The sequence below is a fragment of the Sphaeramia orbicularis genome, chromosome 6 (genome assembly GCF_902148855.1).
Source record: "Sphaeramia orbicularis chromosome 6, fSphaOr1.1, whole genome shotgun sequence".
NCBI classification, from domain to species: domain Eukaryota; kingdom Metazoa; phylum Chordata; class Actinopteri; order Kurtiformes; family Apogonidae; genus Sphaeramia; species Sphaeramia orbicularis.
Window position 1 is genome coordinate 8,545,391 of NC_043962.1, and position 18,666 is coordinate 8,564,056.

General features: G+C 38.3%; 1 protein-coding gene and 1 long non-coding RNA gene across 3 annotated transcripts in view; one reads left to right on the forward strand and one right to left on the reverse strand.

Annotated features, from left to right (window-relative positions):
- vps9d1 (VPS9 domain containing 1) overlaps positions 1–18,666 on the forward strand; it is a 27,911-nt gene continuing 9,245 nt past the window's right edge. The window contains exons 1-14 of one of the 2 annotated variants that reach the window (XM_030136219.1): positions 1–286; positions 1,531–1,603; positions 3,160–3,387; positions 3,547–3,712; positions 4,444–4,555; positions 8,254–8,316; positions 8,667–8,719; positions 10,144–10,231; positions 10,402–10,487; positions 11,178–11,326; positions 11,850–12,215; positions 12,694–12,823; positions 14,710–14,915; positions 15,150–15,234. In XM_030136219.1, coding sequence (XP_029992079.1) covers positions 194–286; positions 1,531–1,603; positions 3,160–3,387; positions 3,547–3,712; positions 4,444–4,555; positions 8,254–8,316; positions 8,667–8,719; positions 10,144–10,231; positions 10,402–10,487; positions 11,178–11,326; positions 11,850–12,215; positions 12,694–12,823; positions 14,710–14,915; positions 15,150–15,234 — 1,898 coding nt within the window. In that variant the 5' untranslated portion in view covers positions 1–193. The remainder of the gene's footprint in view (positions 287–1,530; positions 1,604–3,159; positions 3,388–3,546; positions 3,713–4,443; positions 4,556–8,253; positions 8,317–8,666; positions 8,720–10,143; positions 10,232–10,401; positions 10,488–11,177; positions 11,327–11,849; positions 12,216–12,693; positions 12,824–14,709; positions 14,916–15,149; positions 15,235–18,666) is intronic. The other variant, XM_030136218.1, reaches the window with a different exon arrangement.
- The window catches only part of LOC115420762 (uncharacterized), an 18,068-nt gene continuing 15,354 nt past the window's right edge, over positions 15,953–18,666 (reverse strand). Inside the window, exons 2-3 of the long non-coding RNA XR_003935593.1 lie at positions 17,750–17,756; positions 15,953–15,963 (exon numbers count right to left, since the gene is read on the reverse strand). This is a non-coding gene — a long non-coding RNA (uncharacterized LOC115420762). The remainder of the gene's footprint in view (positions 15,964–17,749; positions 17,757–18,666) is intronic.

The following is an 18,666-nucleotide window of genomic DNA, read 5'->3' on the forward strand; positions in this document are numbered from 1 at the left end:
AAAAAAACTCTGAAGAATGCCGTTTTAAATTTTTTTTCTTTAACAAGATGACGTTTTTTGCAACATAAAATTCAAACCAAACGGCTGAATGTCATGTGTGTAAATGCGTGTGTTCGCTCCGGGTCAGTAGGGGGCAGTAAACACCGGCACCGTTTGTTTACATTCTGAACACAGAGAAGAAACAGGAACAGCCATGGCTGTGGCTGACAGCGGGGTAAAACCCCTGCAAAACGCCATGAAAATGGCCAAAGTGGCGATTCAGCTGGACGCAGGAAACAAACATAAGGTAAGAAAAGACGATGAGGCAGTTCGGCTGTGACAACGACCGCCATTTAAAGCCCGGAAATGACAGGAGAGAATGTAAACAGACCAAGTGGGCGGGATCTGTCACTGGGTTAGCTTAGCTTAGCTTAGTTTAACTAACCTGAAATACATACTGAGACTGACACATCTAAAGCTGAATTCCATCAGATTTGTCAGACATTAAAGGTGTGTAGATTTGTAGTAAAATAACTTTATTAAACCTCTTTAGCTACCGTTTAGTGACTGGTCTCACACATATTAATTATTAAATAAACAGCAGTTTGGTATTAAATATGTGATAAGACTTTGCCTCTTCGCATTTCAGTTATTTAATAAACTGCTTTGACTGACTTCTATCATAAATAAAGACATTTAAACCTATGTAGAGACGTTAAATTGTCATACAACGTAAAGTTGCAAACAGATAAATTGGACTTTATTCGTTTAGGGCTGAATATTATAATATTATTTACAGGTATTATAGCTAGTATTAAAGTGTTGAACTTTGCTCAGTGTTTATTTCTCTTGTAGAACTAACCCTCAGTCAGGGAACTTTTATTGGGTTGTAAATGAAGTCACCCATCAGTATGTGTAACATAACTAATAACCATTGTTCTTATCACAGTCCATCTGGTTTATGTTTTACTGTGAAAACACTGATAGAACGTTTTGATAACTTTAGGGATTTTAGGGAAAATCCTTGGCTGATATTGATCTTTGCAATGACTCAATGATCACACAGATGTTATTCTGTCCATCTATCTTGTTTCTGTTCCTATTTATCCCCCTCTTAAGAAAGAAATCATCAAATTAATCATTGTGAAGTTAGACCTAAACCAACTGAATCCACCCCAGATCCTAACACTGACCGCACAGGCTTGGACTGTAGGCACTAGGGGTAATCACTGCCCCCACAGGACTGGACTGTAGGTAGTAGGTATAATGGGTAATCACCTAATTCACCTCTCTTCTCACCCTGATGGATCATCTCTCTGGACCAGGGTCAGTCTGGACTCATCAGACCACATGACCTTTTCCAATTGAAACATAAGTTTCTGACAAACATAAAAGACAAAATGAGGAAAAAATGTTGTGAAACCCACACCAGGTCCTGCCAATTCCTTTTTAGTTACTAGTAAAGGTTCAAAACATTATGTCTTTAACTGTTATTGTAATCCTTTAGGGTCCTTAAGGGTCATAATACTCTTTTCCTTGTTCTTTTTACAGGAGGCGTACTGTGAATACCTTCGGACCATCAGCTTCATATCACATGTACTTTTGGAAGCAGCTGAATCACAAAGTAGGACCTGATATATTTTACATCTATGACTCCTAACTCAGTCCTGTATGTGTTTGACACTGGAACACTGTGTTTTTATGTCCAAGTAGAGGGACGACTACATGTCCGTCAGTTCACAGTCAAATTAAAACTAATAAACTGACAATAGCATGATGTCAGGAATAGTTCCAGTGAAACATGTTTGCATCATAAGAGCAGAATGAAGAAAGAAACATCTGAAAGTCTAGGAGTTATTCTGCATTTTCTTGTCTGTCAGTGAAATATTGAGTCCTGTGGACATACTGGACATGTCCTAACAACTGCAGACATTTGACAGGTTATTCCAGGACAAACTCCAGATCAAGAGCATCCTTTAAATATGTCCATGTGATTAAACATGGTGTAATATGGGGGGGGGGGGGGGGGGGGGGGGGGGGGGGGGCGTGTTTACTATATGTTAATGTGATAATGTGAGTAATCATGCTGTGATATGGGGGGTGGGAGTTACTATATGGTAATGTGAATAATCATGGTGTGATATGAGGGGTGGGGGGGTTACTATATGTTAATTCGATAATTTGAGTAATCAGGGTGTGATATGGGTGTGATACAGCTGTTCTCTGTTCACATACTTTAAGACCTCATACATCATATTTTTTAATTATTATTATATACATGACTTCTCTTACCAGTTTTACCTGTCGTCAAATATTTAAGACCAGAACATGTAATATCTCTGGTGATTATTTGTAGTTTTATCCTATTGGCTCTTTAGGTCAGTCTCATATTTTGACCTCCCATACATGTACATAAACAGTATATATAAGCCCTCTACTGCCCTCTGATGGACACAGACTCCACCTGGTTGAACAGCTGATCTATGCCCACCGTCCACTGATAATCATGGCTTATTTTCCTGATTTCTCCTGGAGCTTTAACTCTGTATATGTTTTATTATGATCAACACCATAACGTGCTGTCAGCAATTTTGGATTTAATTCCTTCTTTCACACACACAAAAGTCACAGTAACTTAGACAAATAGTATGATTATTCACTGTATAAATATGTATAGATATGAACTGATACACATAGTTACCAAATGTATTATAGAGCTTTAACCCTTTCATGCATGAATTATCAGAGCCTTAGTCAAGATTTATTCCTCTTTAGGCCTGAAAAAAATATGCAATTGATTTTTTTTTAGTTTAGTAGTTTATACTTTATATTTTATGCTAATTCTTCCTAGTTAAATTATTCTCTTTCTATTTTTATACATCTTAAATTCTCTTTGCACTCAGTGTGGATGGCAAAGTAAGATTTTGATTGTACAGGGAAAACCTGTTTACTGTACACATGACAATAAAACGCATTGAATCTTTGAAAGGGTTAATGTGAATGTGACTATTCCAGATCTGATCAGAACACAAACACCTCCTTCTATCATTAATCTGTTCAACAAGGTTTGAATTATTCAAATAAATAAATATAGTAGTCGACTGTTAGAACCAGACTGGATCAGACCTCAGACGCCCCGCAGCGCTCATGCTTTGTGCTTTTTTATGTTTCTTTGCCCAGATGAGAAGGATGTGGAGGTGCCGGAGGTGGAGGTGGGGGTGGGTCGGATGCTGAGACTGGCTGAACAGTGTCTGGAAAGAGCCAAGTCATTTATAGGAAAGAGCTCCGCCCCCTCCGACCCATCATTGTCCACTTCTGCTCCTTGTCCCATCCCTGCCTCTTCATCTGGCCAATCCCAGCATGAGCCAACTGTCCCACCCCCTACCACTGCTGCTGCTGCCTACACCGGTGAGTACATCCCCTCCAATCAGACACAGTGGTTGTGTCCGCATCCTGAGGGTCACCGATCCACAGGAGCCAATGTGGAACCACATGATGACTCTGTTAAACCAATCAGTGTGTTTATTCTATTTGATTGGTTTATTTTGTTTGATCTGTGTTCTCCAGGCTCTCCGTCTGTTAGTCCCGTTGACACAAGGCCTGATGTGTCCAGCCCAACAAACAGACACCGCAGGGGTGGGTCAGATGGTGGGGGGGTGGAGCACTCTCCTTTTGTGCCTCCTGAAGTCTTCCAACGTCTACAAACTGCCGAGTCACATGACCAGAGCAAAAAGTAAGAATCCGGTTCTGATCAAAGACGTTCCATGTGGTTCCAGCTAATGATGAGAGTTTGGTCCAATGCTTTCAAACTTGGGTCTTCAGTATTCAACTTCAGTCCTGCTCAAAACTACCAAATATTCAACAAGTTTCAGGATTTTAAGCCATTAAATTCCAGTTTTAGTATTTGAATTCTGAATGATTTATTACAAAAAAAAAACCCCAAATTAAATATTTTCCATTTAATAAATAGTAGGTGAATGGGACTTTGGTTGTGATTAGAGCCTTAAATATGTCAAAGATTTGATTATATTAGTATTTTTTCTCTAATCACAACTAATGTCCCATATCCTCTAAAAAATATGATGTATGATGATTTATAGCTGTTTTTTTGTGTGTACATTTTTGCCCATGAAGGTAACCAGAGGGAGTGAAATTCATCATGGGAGTTTAAAACACTTGTAAATGTAAAAGACACTGGATTTCAAAAATCGAACTAAAAAGAAAAATTCCTGCCAAATTTCATGCCCAAATGAAACAAAAATTAGAAAAATGCACAAAAACACCTGAGGAGGGAATAAGGATTAAAGATAATGAGTCTTGTTTACTTCAAATATCTATGGTCTTCCACTAAACCAACACAGAAAACATGGTGACAAGAGTAAATATGTGGTTTTATCTGTTGTTTACACCCACCCATTAACACGGCGTGTGTGTGTGTGTCTGTGTTGTGCGTGTGTTTTGTAGGGAGCTGACACCCATTGAAGAAGCATCCCGTCTGAATCAGAAGTTGAAAGCCAGTTATGAGGCTCGTGTGGCGAGGCTCAGCCCTGGTCAGGCGTACCAGAAGACGTCTCTGGTGAGTGTAGAGGACCTAACACAAGGTTCTACACCAGAGGCTGCACTGGGTATGGTCTGGGTCAAGCAAGTCCTGGGGGATTTCCTCCCAGATCCGGATCGGGACATCACTGAGCTCCTGGACAGTCTGAGGACCAACATGGTGGATGGACACAAACATAATGTCCCAGAAGGGTTCTATTGGGTTTAGGACGGGTCAGCATGGGGGAACTCGGGTCCCACTGCACCAACATAGGGTCTGACAATAGGTCCAAGGGTTTCATTACTTAATAACAGTCAGGGTCCATTATCTAACCTGTACAGGGCTGTGGGTCCTTCCAGGGATAAGCCCTCCCAGACCATTCTTTTTAATATAGCCTACTACATGCAAAGTAGATTTTTTTGTGTTGAATCAGCTTCACAAATTTCTGTACTTTATTTTTTTGTGCAGTGTCAAACACTAACACTCATACCGTCAAGCACTAAAAATGCACTTTTTATGTATATATTAATTAATTTCATAATTCTGTTTGAAATTATTACTGTAAACACACAACTATTTTGTTAAAGTGGGGCAGAAAATATAAGATTGTTCTTCTTTCTGCTGTTTTTCATCAATAATGTGGTCAATTTGCTGACATGTAGAAGCAGTCTACTACATGCAAAGTAGATTTTTTTGTGTTGAATCAACTTCACAAATTTCTATACATTATTTTTTTGTGCAGTGTCAAACACTAACATTCATACTGTTAAGCACTAAAAATACACTTTTTATGTATATATTAATTGATTTCACAGTTCTGTTTGAAATTATTACTGTAAACACACAACTATTTTGTTAAAGTGGGGCAGAAAATATAAGATTGTTCTTCTTTCTGCTGTTTTTCATCAATAATGTGGTCAATTTGCTGACATGTAGAAGCAGATTTTCTTTTTTTGCGTGTTTCTTTTATCTTATGAATGCAAGAAATAAACTAAACTATTGGGTTTCAATAATTCAATAACACATTCTTAACAGAATAACAACATATTTTTGTTCACAGGGTATTTTTGATTAACTGAAAATAACACAATAAAATAATAATACACAATCTTGCCAAAATTCGCGGCATGTGTATGAACAAAATTAATATAAAATGCGGAACGAAAAACGCGTAAAATCCGCACAACAAAATGCGATCTATTGCGCTATTGTGTCATGTGACCGGAAGTAAGTCCTGCTAATGGACCTGAGATCACGTGCTTTTATTGTGAAGTTTTTCCCCTGTTGGTTTAGTTGATGAATGAATGGTGAGCAGTGGAGAGCAGTCTGCCGGAGTCTGAGTGGTGTTAAGTCTGAACACAGTCCGACTCCTCATAGTTTTGGTGAAAGAAGTTTTTGGCGCAAACATGGTGAGCGACATATGCTAACATCGACATTGAGTCTCGTGCGCGTCATATTTAGAGTCGGATATTTGTGTTTTAATGTTCACTTATCGTCCAGATGCGGAAAATGTCAAGTCGAATGGAGCTCCGTGCGTATTGGAGAAAACTTAAGACATTTCTGAAGGTAAAAACTCTTCAGGTAACGTTAGCATTGGCGCGAGCGTCACCTACACACACACTGTTTACCTTTTAGTTTTTAACATATACTATTCAGAAAGGTTATACAAGCATTCAGTCTGCTGTTTTAGTAAAAATTAAACGGTAACTTTATGTTTTAAGGCTATATTTGAGGAAGGAAGAGTACTGCTAAATGACGTTATCTAACTTTATGTTTTAAGCCTATTTGAGGAAGGGTACTGCTAACTCTGAGCATGCGCACAGGTGAAGTTCACCAGCTGTTGTTTCAGTTGAGTTTTATTTAATGTACTGGTCTTAAATCAGCTGTAAGTGATGTCACTATAGTTTCATACTACACAGCCTGACCAAAAACACGAAAAAACATGCTGTAACATTTAAAAATATTAGTAATCGTGAATGTTGTGTTGTAAGGTCATACAGTCAAAAAGTAGTAAAAAAATGTCCATATATGGAAGAGGTGAGCTTTTTGGAGCGTAAATTCTTGAAGAAAAATCCCTCCTTAAAGCCTCTTCTCCTGTTACATAAACTTGTATAATTCTGTAATATCTGTAAGTTTTTATTTAATTTTATTTCTGCTTTTCTGAACCGTATTTAGCTTTGGTTATGACACATATTTGCTGCTGAACCTAGCATTATAATTGAAGTTGTCACCCATCTGTATATCTAACATAACCAACAACCATTGTTCTTGTGACAGTCCATCTGGTTTGTGTTTTACTGTGAAAACATTGACAACCTTTTGATAACGTCTGTTTAGGGATGCACAGATTGGAAAATCCTTGGCTGATACTTATCTTTACAATGACACAGATGTTATTCTGTTTATTTGTTTGGTTTCTGTTCTTATTTATTGCCCTCTTAAGAAAGAAATCTTCAAACTAACCTACATTCTTCATAACATTGTGAACCTAGATCTAAACCAACTGAATCCACCCTAGATAACACTATATAATAACATATTACACACACTATATCATAACACTACCCCCACAGGACTGGATTGTAGGCACTAGACATGATGGGTAGTTATTTCATCTGCCTCTCTTCTCATTCTGATTTTAACCATCTTTGAGACTCATTTTACCAACATTTTGTCTGTTTTAACTATGTTTTAATTGGCCTTACAATCTTTAAATCTAGTTTAACCATCCTTTAGTCTGTTTTATCCATCTGTTAACTTAGTTTGATTTTAGTATCCTTTGTATTGTTTTTGCCAACATTTATTTTTTTCAAACTCTCTTTATTTGGTTTTACACACATTAGTCTAGTTGAACCATCCTTAAGTCCTGTTTAACCATCAGATAGTTAGAGAGAGAGAGAGAGAGGCAGTAGAAAAGAAGGACCACACAGCAGGTCCAGAGATGATCCAGGGAAAACCTGTGAGGACATAAAGCACAGAGACTCCAGGGAAGAAGTCAAGTCAGTAACATGTATTTGCTGGGTTGTGAATAGAGGAGAATATTAGAACAGAGAAGAGGAGGAGAAGAGGGGAAGTCAGAGAAGAGGAGGAGCAGAGGGGAGGTCAGAGAAGAGGAGGAGCAGAGAAGAGCTCAGTGTATCATGAAGAGTCTCCCAGCAGTCTAAGCCTTTAGCAGCATAACTAAGAGCAGCCTGAGCCGCCTTAACTGTAAGCTTAATCAAAAAGGAAAGTTTTCAGCCTACTATTAAACATAGACAGGGTGTCTGCCTCCCGGACCGAGGCAGGGAGGTGGATCCACGATAGTAGAGCTTTATAGCTGAAGACTCTAGCTTCCATTGTACGTTTGGAGATTCTAGGGTCCACCAGTAAGCCTGCATGTTGAGAGCATAGTGCTCTAGATGGATTGTATGGAACTAAAAGCTCTTTCAGATACTTCTAGATCTTCTAGTCTCCTAACGGAAATCAGTCCATGTATGTGAGAACGGACCTTTTACATGTTTCAGCTCAGACTTTCACTGTGTTGCTTATTCTCAGTCATTTCCTTCATTTTGATTTTAGACCCGTTTTAGATGGAAGTTGTGTTTCTGGTTACAGATTTTCACCACTGTGTTTTTCCTGTCACTACCACAGGAACACAATTACATCTATTGCATAATAACTTTGGTTTACATATCTCTGTTCTTGTTGTCATTGAATGTACATATAAATATCATACCTTTTTGTTTTTTCCATTGCAGACTCTGTCTCTCCAGCGGCAGATGATGGAGAATCTCATCATCGCCAAAGCCAGGCAGGATGCTGTATCCTTCTACTGTCGGCTTATGTTTCCACTGTAGCATCATCCAGGTTTCCCCTAAAGTAGAGCATGAGACTCAAATTTGACTGTATTTATTCATATTGGTGGTTTTAAGTTTTGGTCAGGATACTGATTGGAGTTTACACCTGTCCAGATACTGCAGATATGGACGTAAATGACTACAGTCCAGAGAGGGCATCATCGTCCAGTTTAAGATTCACATTCATGTAATAACTAGCATTTTATTTATTTATTTTTAAGATCTTAAGACACATGATTTAGGTCCTAATCCTACCTTCTGACTGACTAGTGTGAGGCTGATGATGTGGAGATGTTTCCTTAATGTGGGTGTAGCTCCAGAGGAAAATGGAAGAGAGAAGATTACGACTACAGGAAGAGGCAAACAGGTACAACACCCTGGTATTTGATCCATGTTGGACTGGTGTCTATCACTGTGGATGATGTGTTCCAGACAGTAGTGTTGTACAATATACAGTATACATGTTGATATTTCTTATTCTTTTTTTTTATCGTGTCTGGTCGTTATTGCAGTGTTGAATATTGTTATGACAGTTTCCTTGAATGGTGCAGATGTAATTAGTCCTATTTACAGTGTTGTGTTCAGGTTCTTTCTTCTCATACAGTGTGATTGTTTTTGGAGCTCTTAGAGTTGTCTGTGTTGTGAATTCTGTGAAGCGTTATTATCGGTCAATTATTGGAAAAGTTCAACAGCATCGACACACATGCACATATTTTGTCTGTTATGTAAAGATGTTCAATACACGTTACACAACCAATGATCCAAATGTTATTTAAGCTTTAGTTTTGTCTCGCATAGTTTGTTGTTCAGTTCATTAAGTAATACAACAAAGAATAACGTAACAGGTGTTTTTTTTTTTCTAACAGGGATTCAAGGAAATATTGATGTTTCTTATGTCAAATCATCATGAACAGGACATCTTACAGCTGTAGACATGATGTGTCCCAATATTTATGTCCATATAGTTTATAAACATCAATATTTCCTTAAAGTTTAATGGGAGATTTTTCTTCGTCAGTGAGATGTGAAGAAAGTGGATGACTAGTTGTGGTAGAAAATTATTTACTGTCAGAGCATGAAAAATATTTTAGGAATTTAGGGGTAGAGCATTTAAAATCATAGTCATGGATAAAAAAAATCAATGTTGAGAGATATGAAGTCAAAACCATCTCTGAGGCATTTTGGAAACAGAGATAACAATTTAAACCAAACTAACCAATGTAATAATATTTTTCCCAATATAAAACTATATTATGACATTTGTCATTATTATCGTTTTGTGTCCCAGACCCCTGTTAGAAAAGAAACACCTGAATTCAATGTGTCCACATACTTTTGAACACATAGTGGATCTGTTGTGGTTTTAAAATGAATGGTATTAAAATACAATAATGCCTGTATTGGCTGGTTCTTAGATATATCATCCTCTGTTGTGGACAAGAGTTTCACAACTCGACTTAAAAGAAAACAAAAATGCTTTGTCCACTGCAAAGGACATTCCATTAAAAAATAAAATAAATGTATCTGAGGCAACTGTTGGATCAAAGCAATTATTTAATGTAAAAAAGCCAAACCTTTTACTTACTGGGTCTCAGGAGGATATGGTTATGGATATTATTAAAGGTGCAACAATAACCTGTTGTTGATTGGACCCTTGGGTGGGTTGGTTTTGTCCCACAGGCTGTATGTTTGACACCCCTGGTCTAAATCAACACCAATCATGCGTCTATGGTTGGTGTGCATGTATAAAACAACTGACCTCTGAAATATTTATGTGTGGTTCGTTTTCAGGAGATTTGCAGCTTCTGGGGCGATGACAGCCGAGGACCAGGAACAGCGTATTCTGTACACAAACGTCCTGGAATATGAGCAGGACCATGTAAGTCTGACAGGAAGCGCACATGTTAAACAGTAAACACATGTTAAACAGTAAATACACATTCATAGGATAATGCTTGTTTTGTTTTGTTTTGTTTTTAATTGTTTTCAGCTACACAGAATTCGTTTTCATTTGTTATGAAATTTTCTGTGTTTTTGCTTTTCGTTTAGGATTGGCCCAAACAGTGGAAATCCAACCTGAAGAGGAATCCAGATAATGTGACATTAGTGTCTGAACTAGTGTCCTACCTGCTCAGGTAACGAGGAGCTGACTTTACTTTTGTTACTTTTATGTAATAAATGGGTGTTTCATTGGAGGTGAAACGAGTTAAGTTATGACATTTTATCATGGTTTGAAGGGTTTGTGCATGTTCATTATCAATATTCTAATGAAACTCTTCTATACATTGGGCTGCAGTCACTTTTTTCAACATTTGAGGAATGAATGATTCTTTCATTGTCTTCCTTAGTTTTGAATAGATAGATTTTATTCATTTAAAAAAAGAAATATAGTGAAGGAAATATGAAAGGAATACACTGAAGAAAAATGTGTAGGAAAAAACTTAATATAATAAAAAACGAGAAAAATTAATGCATTAATATATGTACGATATAATTATGCAACTCCAACAAATCAAATATACTTAACTGAAAGTGCAGATCAATATGTGTAGACAGTTACAGCATACATAAAAAAAGATTATTATTATTATTATTATTATTATTATTGTGTCTGTCCTGATACTATATAAAATAAATTGTGATTAAAAACAACTGATCTAAAACCTAATTATAACATACATAAAATCTATAAAAACAACCCTTAACCCAGAATAAAATGACCAACAGTATTAAAAATGAGCATTTCAGCTTACATTACATTACATGCATCACAGCTCTGGTCTCCTTGAATAATGCATAATAAAGCCCCTCCCCTGTGTCCTCAGCCAGTCGGACCATCCAGTGGTGAAGCTACTGAGGAAGCACCAGTACCGAGTTTACAACAAGCTCTACCCCATCGTCAGTAAAGGCCCCCCCCCCAGCCCTGCAGGAACACCGAGACCGTCACGGAGCACCCGGGACCTGTTACAGCCAGGTACCATTACAACCTGATGTTCATATTTTTTATTCATAGACCAATATGGTCTCAAGTAGGGTGGACCAGTAAAATAACATACTAACCAATTTAAAAAAATCCTAACAAAATAAACAATAAAAAAAACAAAACATGCACAAAAATGAACAAAATTTGAGAAACATCAACTAAATGTTAAAATTGCACTTTACATTTCATCTTCATATTTGTTCAGTTTATTCACATTTTTTGTGAAAGGTTTATAAATGTAAACATTTTCATATAATTTAAATTTCTTACACTAAAACAAAGAGAAATATTAATATTTGTCATTATTTATAGGTTATTGTGTTCTTATTTTACTGGTTCTGATCTACTTCAGATCACCTTGGTCTGAATATGGAACCTGAACTAACATGAGTTTGACAGATGTCTGATGGATTGGACCCTTTGGTGGCCAGTTTTAGCCTATGGGCCATAAGTTTGTCACCCCTGCACCAGGATCGTTAGTGCTGATTCTTGTGCTATAATGTGGTTCTTGCAGACGCTCAGAGGACGTCCATGTGGACAGGAAGCGGTGTCGTCTGCAGTCAGAGCTTCACTGACTCGTCACTGTCGCCGTCACTCTCTCACCACCTCAACACCGACGATGAAGGGGAGGAGGGGGTGGAGCCTAACATGCACACCGCCGTTGACCGGGAGAACTCCTTTGAAGATCTGGAGCACTTTCTGACTCAGCTGGACTGGGCCCCGCCCCTCCACGCAGGCTTCGGTTCAGAGCCGACCCCCGACCCAGACGCGGAGGTGGACCCAGAGCCGGATCTGGGTGAGGACCAGATCCAGGAGCTGGAGATGAGGGCGCTCAAAGAACACCTGAAGGGTGTGGTCAAAGACGTTCACATCGCCATAGGTGAGAACGGGAACAGGATGTGATGTCATCGAAGAACAGGAGGGAAGGTGGTGGTGTTAGGTGGAATGATTGCATTAAATAGAATAGAACACATTAGAATAGAAAAGCCTTTATAATCATTGTGCTACTTCAGTCAGTGCAACAATATTAATAAAAAACAGAAAATAAGAATAAAGCAAATGTAAAATTACAAAAACTAAAAAATAAGATAAGAAAATAGAATGTAAAATTTCACAAAAAGTAAAATAAGAATAGAACTTAAAGTAGAATAAAATAAAAATACACAAAATATGAATAGACACAATATTAACAATATCAAATAAGTCTATATAAATTGTGCATTCATGTTTGAATAAATTTTACGTTGTTATTGCAGGAACAGGATTATTGCACATAATTGACATTATAAAGGGTTATTACACATTTTTGGTATTCCAGCTAATCTGTGTATGTGTGCGTGTGTGTTTGTGTGTTTCAGATCAGCTGTTGTCTCTATGTCTGCTGTCCTTTGAGTGTCTGAACACATCCACATCTAAAGACCTTTGCCTGGCCATCATTGAGGAGGCCTTCTTCACCCCCCTGTGGAGCCCCCTGGTGGCTCTGTTCAGGTACCTACTGTGCTTCATTATACACTTTATTGATCCTACAACAGGACAATTCACTAGTTAAAACAGCAACAGAACAAAGATGCACCATAAAGATGGTGCAAAAGAAAAACTATATAAAATAATACCTACGTATAATAATATTATATAATATTTGCAAATGACATAATACCCAAGTGTTTTATGTCAAACTCTTACGGGCAAACTCAGTTTTATGTAACTGAGGCTCGTATTTGTCCTGGAGCGCTGAACAGAGGGATAACTCAGGCCAAATGCTGAAAATTTGAAGTCTGATCTCTGAAAACTTATAAATCTCTTGTGGCAACACAGAGCATAACAATGAAGGGACCAACACAGATTCAAGAATAACAATAAACCCTAAAATAATTCTGATACCATAATGTGGTAAAGTGGAGTTAAAGCACGGCAACACGGAGCAAAACTAATGACTATTGGTAGATTAGTTTGTAATAAGTAAACAGTGAATGTAAGTGTATTACAGACAACTGTATAAGCAGATTTTCCACCATGGTGTAGTTTTACATAAACATATTGCGTATTAGTGATAATGGTTGTAAATGTCTGCGTTGTCTCTCATTGACCAGCAGGTGGCAGCGCTGCTCTGTCATCTTGGCCCAATCAAAAAGATATCAAGTAAAGTTATGTAGTGGAGATGGGACTCAGTCAGCACTAAAAAAATGAACAAATATAGAATATATAGAATTTATACACTGTTATACACCTGCAGAACTTGGCTGCAGTAGTGAATTATGGGTAATAAAATGGTTCTCCACTGGAATTGTTGACTAATTGAAGGACAAAATCACCTTTGAATGTGGTGTTCAGTGATGCAGATGTATTTATTCAGGCTTGTATGAATGTGAATTAAATGTCTTACAGTTCATCAACTATTCCCATAATAATGTTCTTTGTAAATCCACTATCAGTCGACCTCTACACAGGAAATGGACCGTCTATCCAATGCCAGAAAGTGAATAGAGACTATCTCACAGGATAAAAATGGCTAGAAAGAACTAAAAATAATAAGAAGAATATGGACACAAAATGGTCTAGACAAACTCAAATGTTTGAACACATGGAAGATAGTTAAAATTTTATTTCTATATTCTTGTAAAGTGTCATTATGACCATTTACAGTTATTTTTCATAATTCTGATAAAAAGAAATGTCAGTTGATTTTTTTTTTTTTTTTTTTTTTTTAACCATAACACACTTTTAAACATCTATTACATATAATAATGATAATTAATGGACAGATATTGAAAGTTTAGTTCTTCCTGAAAAAGATGTTTTAAAGAATTCTTTTGAAAAAAAAAAAAGACACTTTCTAACACTTTTATTACAAAAGTATAAACAAATCTAGTCCTGTTATAATGGTAACCTCAAAGGGTTAATAACCTCTTTTACAAAGGAGTCCTGGCCAAGATCAGCAGCAGCAAATACTAAACACAGTTAAAACACGAATAACTGACACAATTGGCAATAAACAGTCAGTAAAAAATAACATTTACAAGCAGAATAAAAACAAGTACAACTTATGGAGTTGACCTCAAGAACTCAGTTTGGACTTAAAAGTGCTCAAAGAAATTAACTCAGTTTCCAGTTTTTCTGCAGCTGATTCCCTCACAAGGTGCAGAATAAACAAATCTGACCAAAGATACAGAAAAAAATGTCTTAGAGTCATAGATTTTCATCAAACCTGCTGATCTGCTGTTTTATCAGTTTTTATGTGTGTTTATTACAACTGTACATCCAAGTGTCCGTTTTTGGACTGATTTATTGTAAGTATGTGTGTTAGCATCACTCAGACCAGTGTGGGACTGACATGTATCCTCTGGGTAATCCTAGGCTGTCTTTGTCTTTTGTAGGACGGTCCACAGGGACAAGGAGCAGGCCTTTGAGCTGAGTATGAAGCTGTACAGAGATGCTTCACCTGGAGATGTGGGTGTCCCGCTCAAACTGTTCCCCCCAGACCCTGATGCCCTGCAGGGTTCCTACCCCTACCAGTCTGCTGTCCAGGAGCTCAGGCTTCTGCTCAAAGACACCTGCCCACAGAGGAAGTTGGACTGTATCGGTGAGGACAAACGCAATGAGTCTGATGGTCCTTCTGTATTCTCCTTTCATTTATCCTTTCACTAACATTTATTCTAGTATGACATACTGTATACAGAGGGCTGTCCAACTCATGTATCTTCAGGTTCCACATTCAGTCCATTATGATGTAAAGTGGGTCGGAATAATGTCTCAAGAGTTAAAGGGTTAACTCTGTTTACATTTCCTATTTCTGCTCTGTCATACTACTGTATAGTGAGGACGTTACGCCTGATCTGTGCCTGTGCCGAGGATTACCGATGTCTCCATGAAGCCGAATCTACTCCCAAAACTGCCGCCATGTGAGTATCCATCAGGTTCTCATTTTGGGTTTTTAATGGGGAATCACTGAACTAGACATAAAAGTATACAGAATGATCCAAGTCATGTGAAGCATTTCAACACAGCTGGATGATTAGACAGTAACAACAGCAGAAAGAGTTGGACAGATGCCTTTAGTGAGTTCAGAATCAGAGCCTTTTTAGCTCACCAGCTGTCGTCTACATTAGCAAGTCCTTCAAACATGTTCTCTGAAACTACTGGTCAGGTTCATTAGTAATTTTAAATGTGTCTTCATTAGGACAAAGTCTACAAAGTTTGTTCACAGTTTTGACAAATTTAGATATTTGGATTATTGACAATTTTCAAAATATTAAAGTATATATATATATATATATATATATATATATATATATGTGTACCTATCCTTATAATGGTCTATATTTTGATGGTTTGTAACATGGTTAGATATATCAATATAGTTCCTGTTGATCACTGATAGAAGTCATATATAGACTTTATTTGAATTAGTTGAGTTCTTCTCCAGTGAAAGTACCACCCCCTTCTAGTGGGAGATTGATCTCTTGCATCAAGACCACAGGACTCTAACATAGAGACAGAACCTGACAACTTCACAAATTTAACTGGGGATTGAATCAGATAGAATATGACGCTGACATACAGGGACATTGGTTCTATTGTCCTGTTGACTCTGATGGGAGGGACCATCCAGTGTTAGAACCCAAACACCACTGAGGCTCTGATCCTTGGTTTCTGCCCTGTCAGCTCTCATCAGTGCACAGTCAGGCCCAGCCCAGCGGGGGCTCTCATAGGTCTATGGACCCCCTGTAGAGCCTCTTCCTGGCCCGGGTCTCAAATTGGGTCGTGTTGTCTGGGTTTGGAACAGACCCTGGGCAGATCCAGGTCTGTGGACAAAGGCTCAGTATGGACCCATCCTCGGTGCTGTGGATTCATGGTTTAGATCATTTACTGGGAACTGTCGTCTGTAGATATTTTCTGTTTTCCCCTGTGTCACATCCATCAGTAGAACAACTGAATTCACGTATTTTCCAGTTGGAGGATGGTGCAGATGTTGACATCACTGTTGTAGTGGCTCAGATGGTTCCAGTAAACAAACCAGTAAAACTTCTTCAATGTGGGTGGGGGCTGCATTGCACTAAATACCAGACCAGGATTTATGAGGGGGTTTATGTGACTGGGTAGACATTAGAGTTACATCACATGTCTTAAATACGGATAAAAGTAATGTAACTTTCCTTTTTTTACACTTAAACAGAGGAAGAAAAACCAGTTGTCATAGTATTTTACTGGTCTGATCCGCTTCAGATCATATTTTGTGTGAGAGAGAGAGTCTAGTGTGGTAGACCTGCACCTGGGCTCTTGTCTGGTATGATAGGCCTAGACCTGGGGTCTTGTCTGATGTGGTAGACCCCGGCCTCTGTTGCTCTTGTGTTCAGGGCTTTTTCTTGTGCAGTCATGAGTAGCGCCTCTGTGCTGTCTTTCAGTCCAGCCTTTTCCAGCTGCTGGTATGTTTTCTCTATCAGTCACTTCCTCAATTTGTTGGTGGTACATGCCATGCAGGGGCTTGTCCTTCCACGATAGCCCCTCAGGCTCCTCCTCCTTACTCTGTTTTTGTTGTCTGAGGCACTCAATTAACAGTTGCTCCCTGGGGGCCATCCTCTCCATATATTCCTGGAGGCTTGTTACTTCCCCCGGGACAGTATCTCTGATGCTTACTAGTCCTCTGCTCTCTGTCATTAGACAATATATTATCAATATGATTATAAAAGATGTACACATAAATATGTTTGCAAATATTGTTGTTATAATTATGTATTTGTACTGTGGTCTGATGTCTCCTTTGTGGTTATACTGTGGTCTGATGTCTCCTGTGTGGTTATACTGTGGTCTGATGTCCCCTGTGTGGTTGTACTGTGGTCTGATGTCTCCTGTGTGGTTATACTGTGGTCTGATGTCCCCTGTGTGGTTATACTGTGGTCTGATGTCTCCTTTGTGGTTATACTGTGGTCTGATGTCTCCTGTGTGGTTATACTGTGGTCTGATGTCTCCTGTGTGGTTATACTGTGGTCTGATGTCCCCTGTGTGGTTATACTGTGGTCTGATGTCTCCTGTGTGGTCAGTGGTGGACTCTGTCCTTCTCTGAACGTCCCCCTGTGACTGACCTAGACTACTTGATGGTCTTTCAAACCCAGACACCCAGTACTGATATAAAAGCTCTTCAGTGTCCTCTGATGACTCCTTGGTTCACTCTGGTCCCCGTTTGTCCCTCGTCTGCTGCTGTGTTTTTGTTGGACGATCGGCGCGGTGTCTCCTGTCCCATATCTGTCTCTTTGTGTTGGACTTTATCTAAGGACATCAGGGATGTCAGTGTAGAAGAGTTGACCGGCTACGGCACTGTTCAAAAGGATTACTGCACAAAGTTATGACATGAGAGGCTGTGTGTGTGTGTGTGTAATCTGAGCACATTAAAAAATGCAACTTCATAGAAATGTAAACCTGAATCCTGTTTCCAGGTAACAGAGTGTGAGTCAAACATAACTGAACCACAAAGGAATTCAGTTTTTGTTCTTGTTTGTAGAAGGAACACAATCACATCAGGCAATCTGTAATCATTTGACTCCACAAGGGAAACAACTGTGCAAAAACGCACAGAACCCAGTTCCTTTCTAAGCCTAACCCTTAGTCCTCTGCAGATCCACTGTATTTTTACACAGGCTTTACTTCTCCAGTGGTCTCTGGCAGCTTTAATTCAATAAAGCGTTTGTTCAGAAGTGGACGTTTGATGCTTTTTAACTGTAGCCAGTGTTTAAGGGTTTATTTTTGCTCCTGGTTTCAGCTCAGACCCATACACACCACTGCTGTAGTTCCATCGTCTAAATACAGGTTGGTTTTATGTTTACTGTGACTCAGAGAAAACAGTTGAGTCAGAACTGAAGAGGAGATGAGAAACTAATTAAAATGTCCTGAAAATTAACCAGACTTTAATCAGAACTGAGTGTATTTTACTGCAGATATTGAACAAGATAAAGATCAATTTGAGTCTAAGGGTTCTTTAAGGGTCCAACAGAATCAAACTGTTTCCAAGAAAACACTGGAAAATCATGAAACTCTGGGGTTTTCTTAAAACGGGCAAACACTTACACACATATCAGTAGAATTTTAAACCTCTACAAATGTGATTTTATTATTTTATCCAGTTTTGTCTGCGTGAATGTACCTGATTAGAGCATGTCCCTCACACTGCCCTTCTGCCTTTAGTGAGTTTAATAAGTGTTTAAATGAAACAAAGTTAAAATACTTTTTAAATGCTGTCATACTCAGCAAGTTTTTCCATAAAACAAGTCATTTTAATCATTTATTTCTATTTTATTTTCATAATATTTAACATTCTACACGAGTCCTTTAAATTGCTG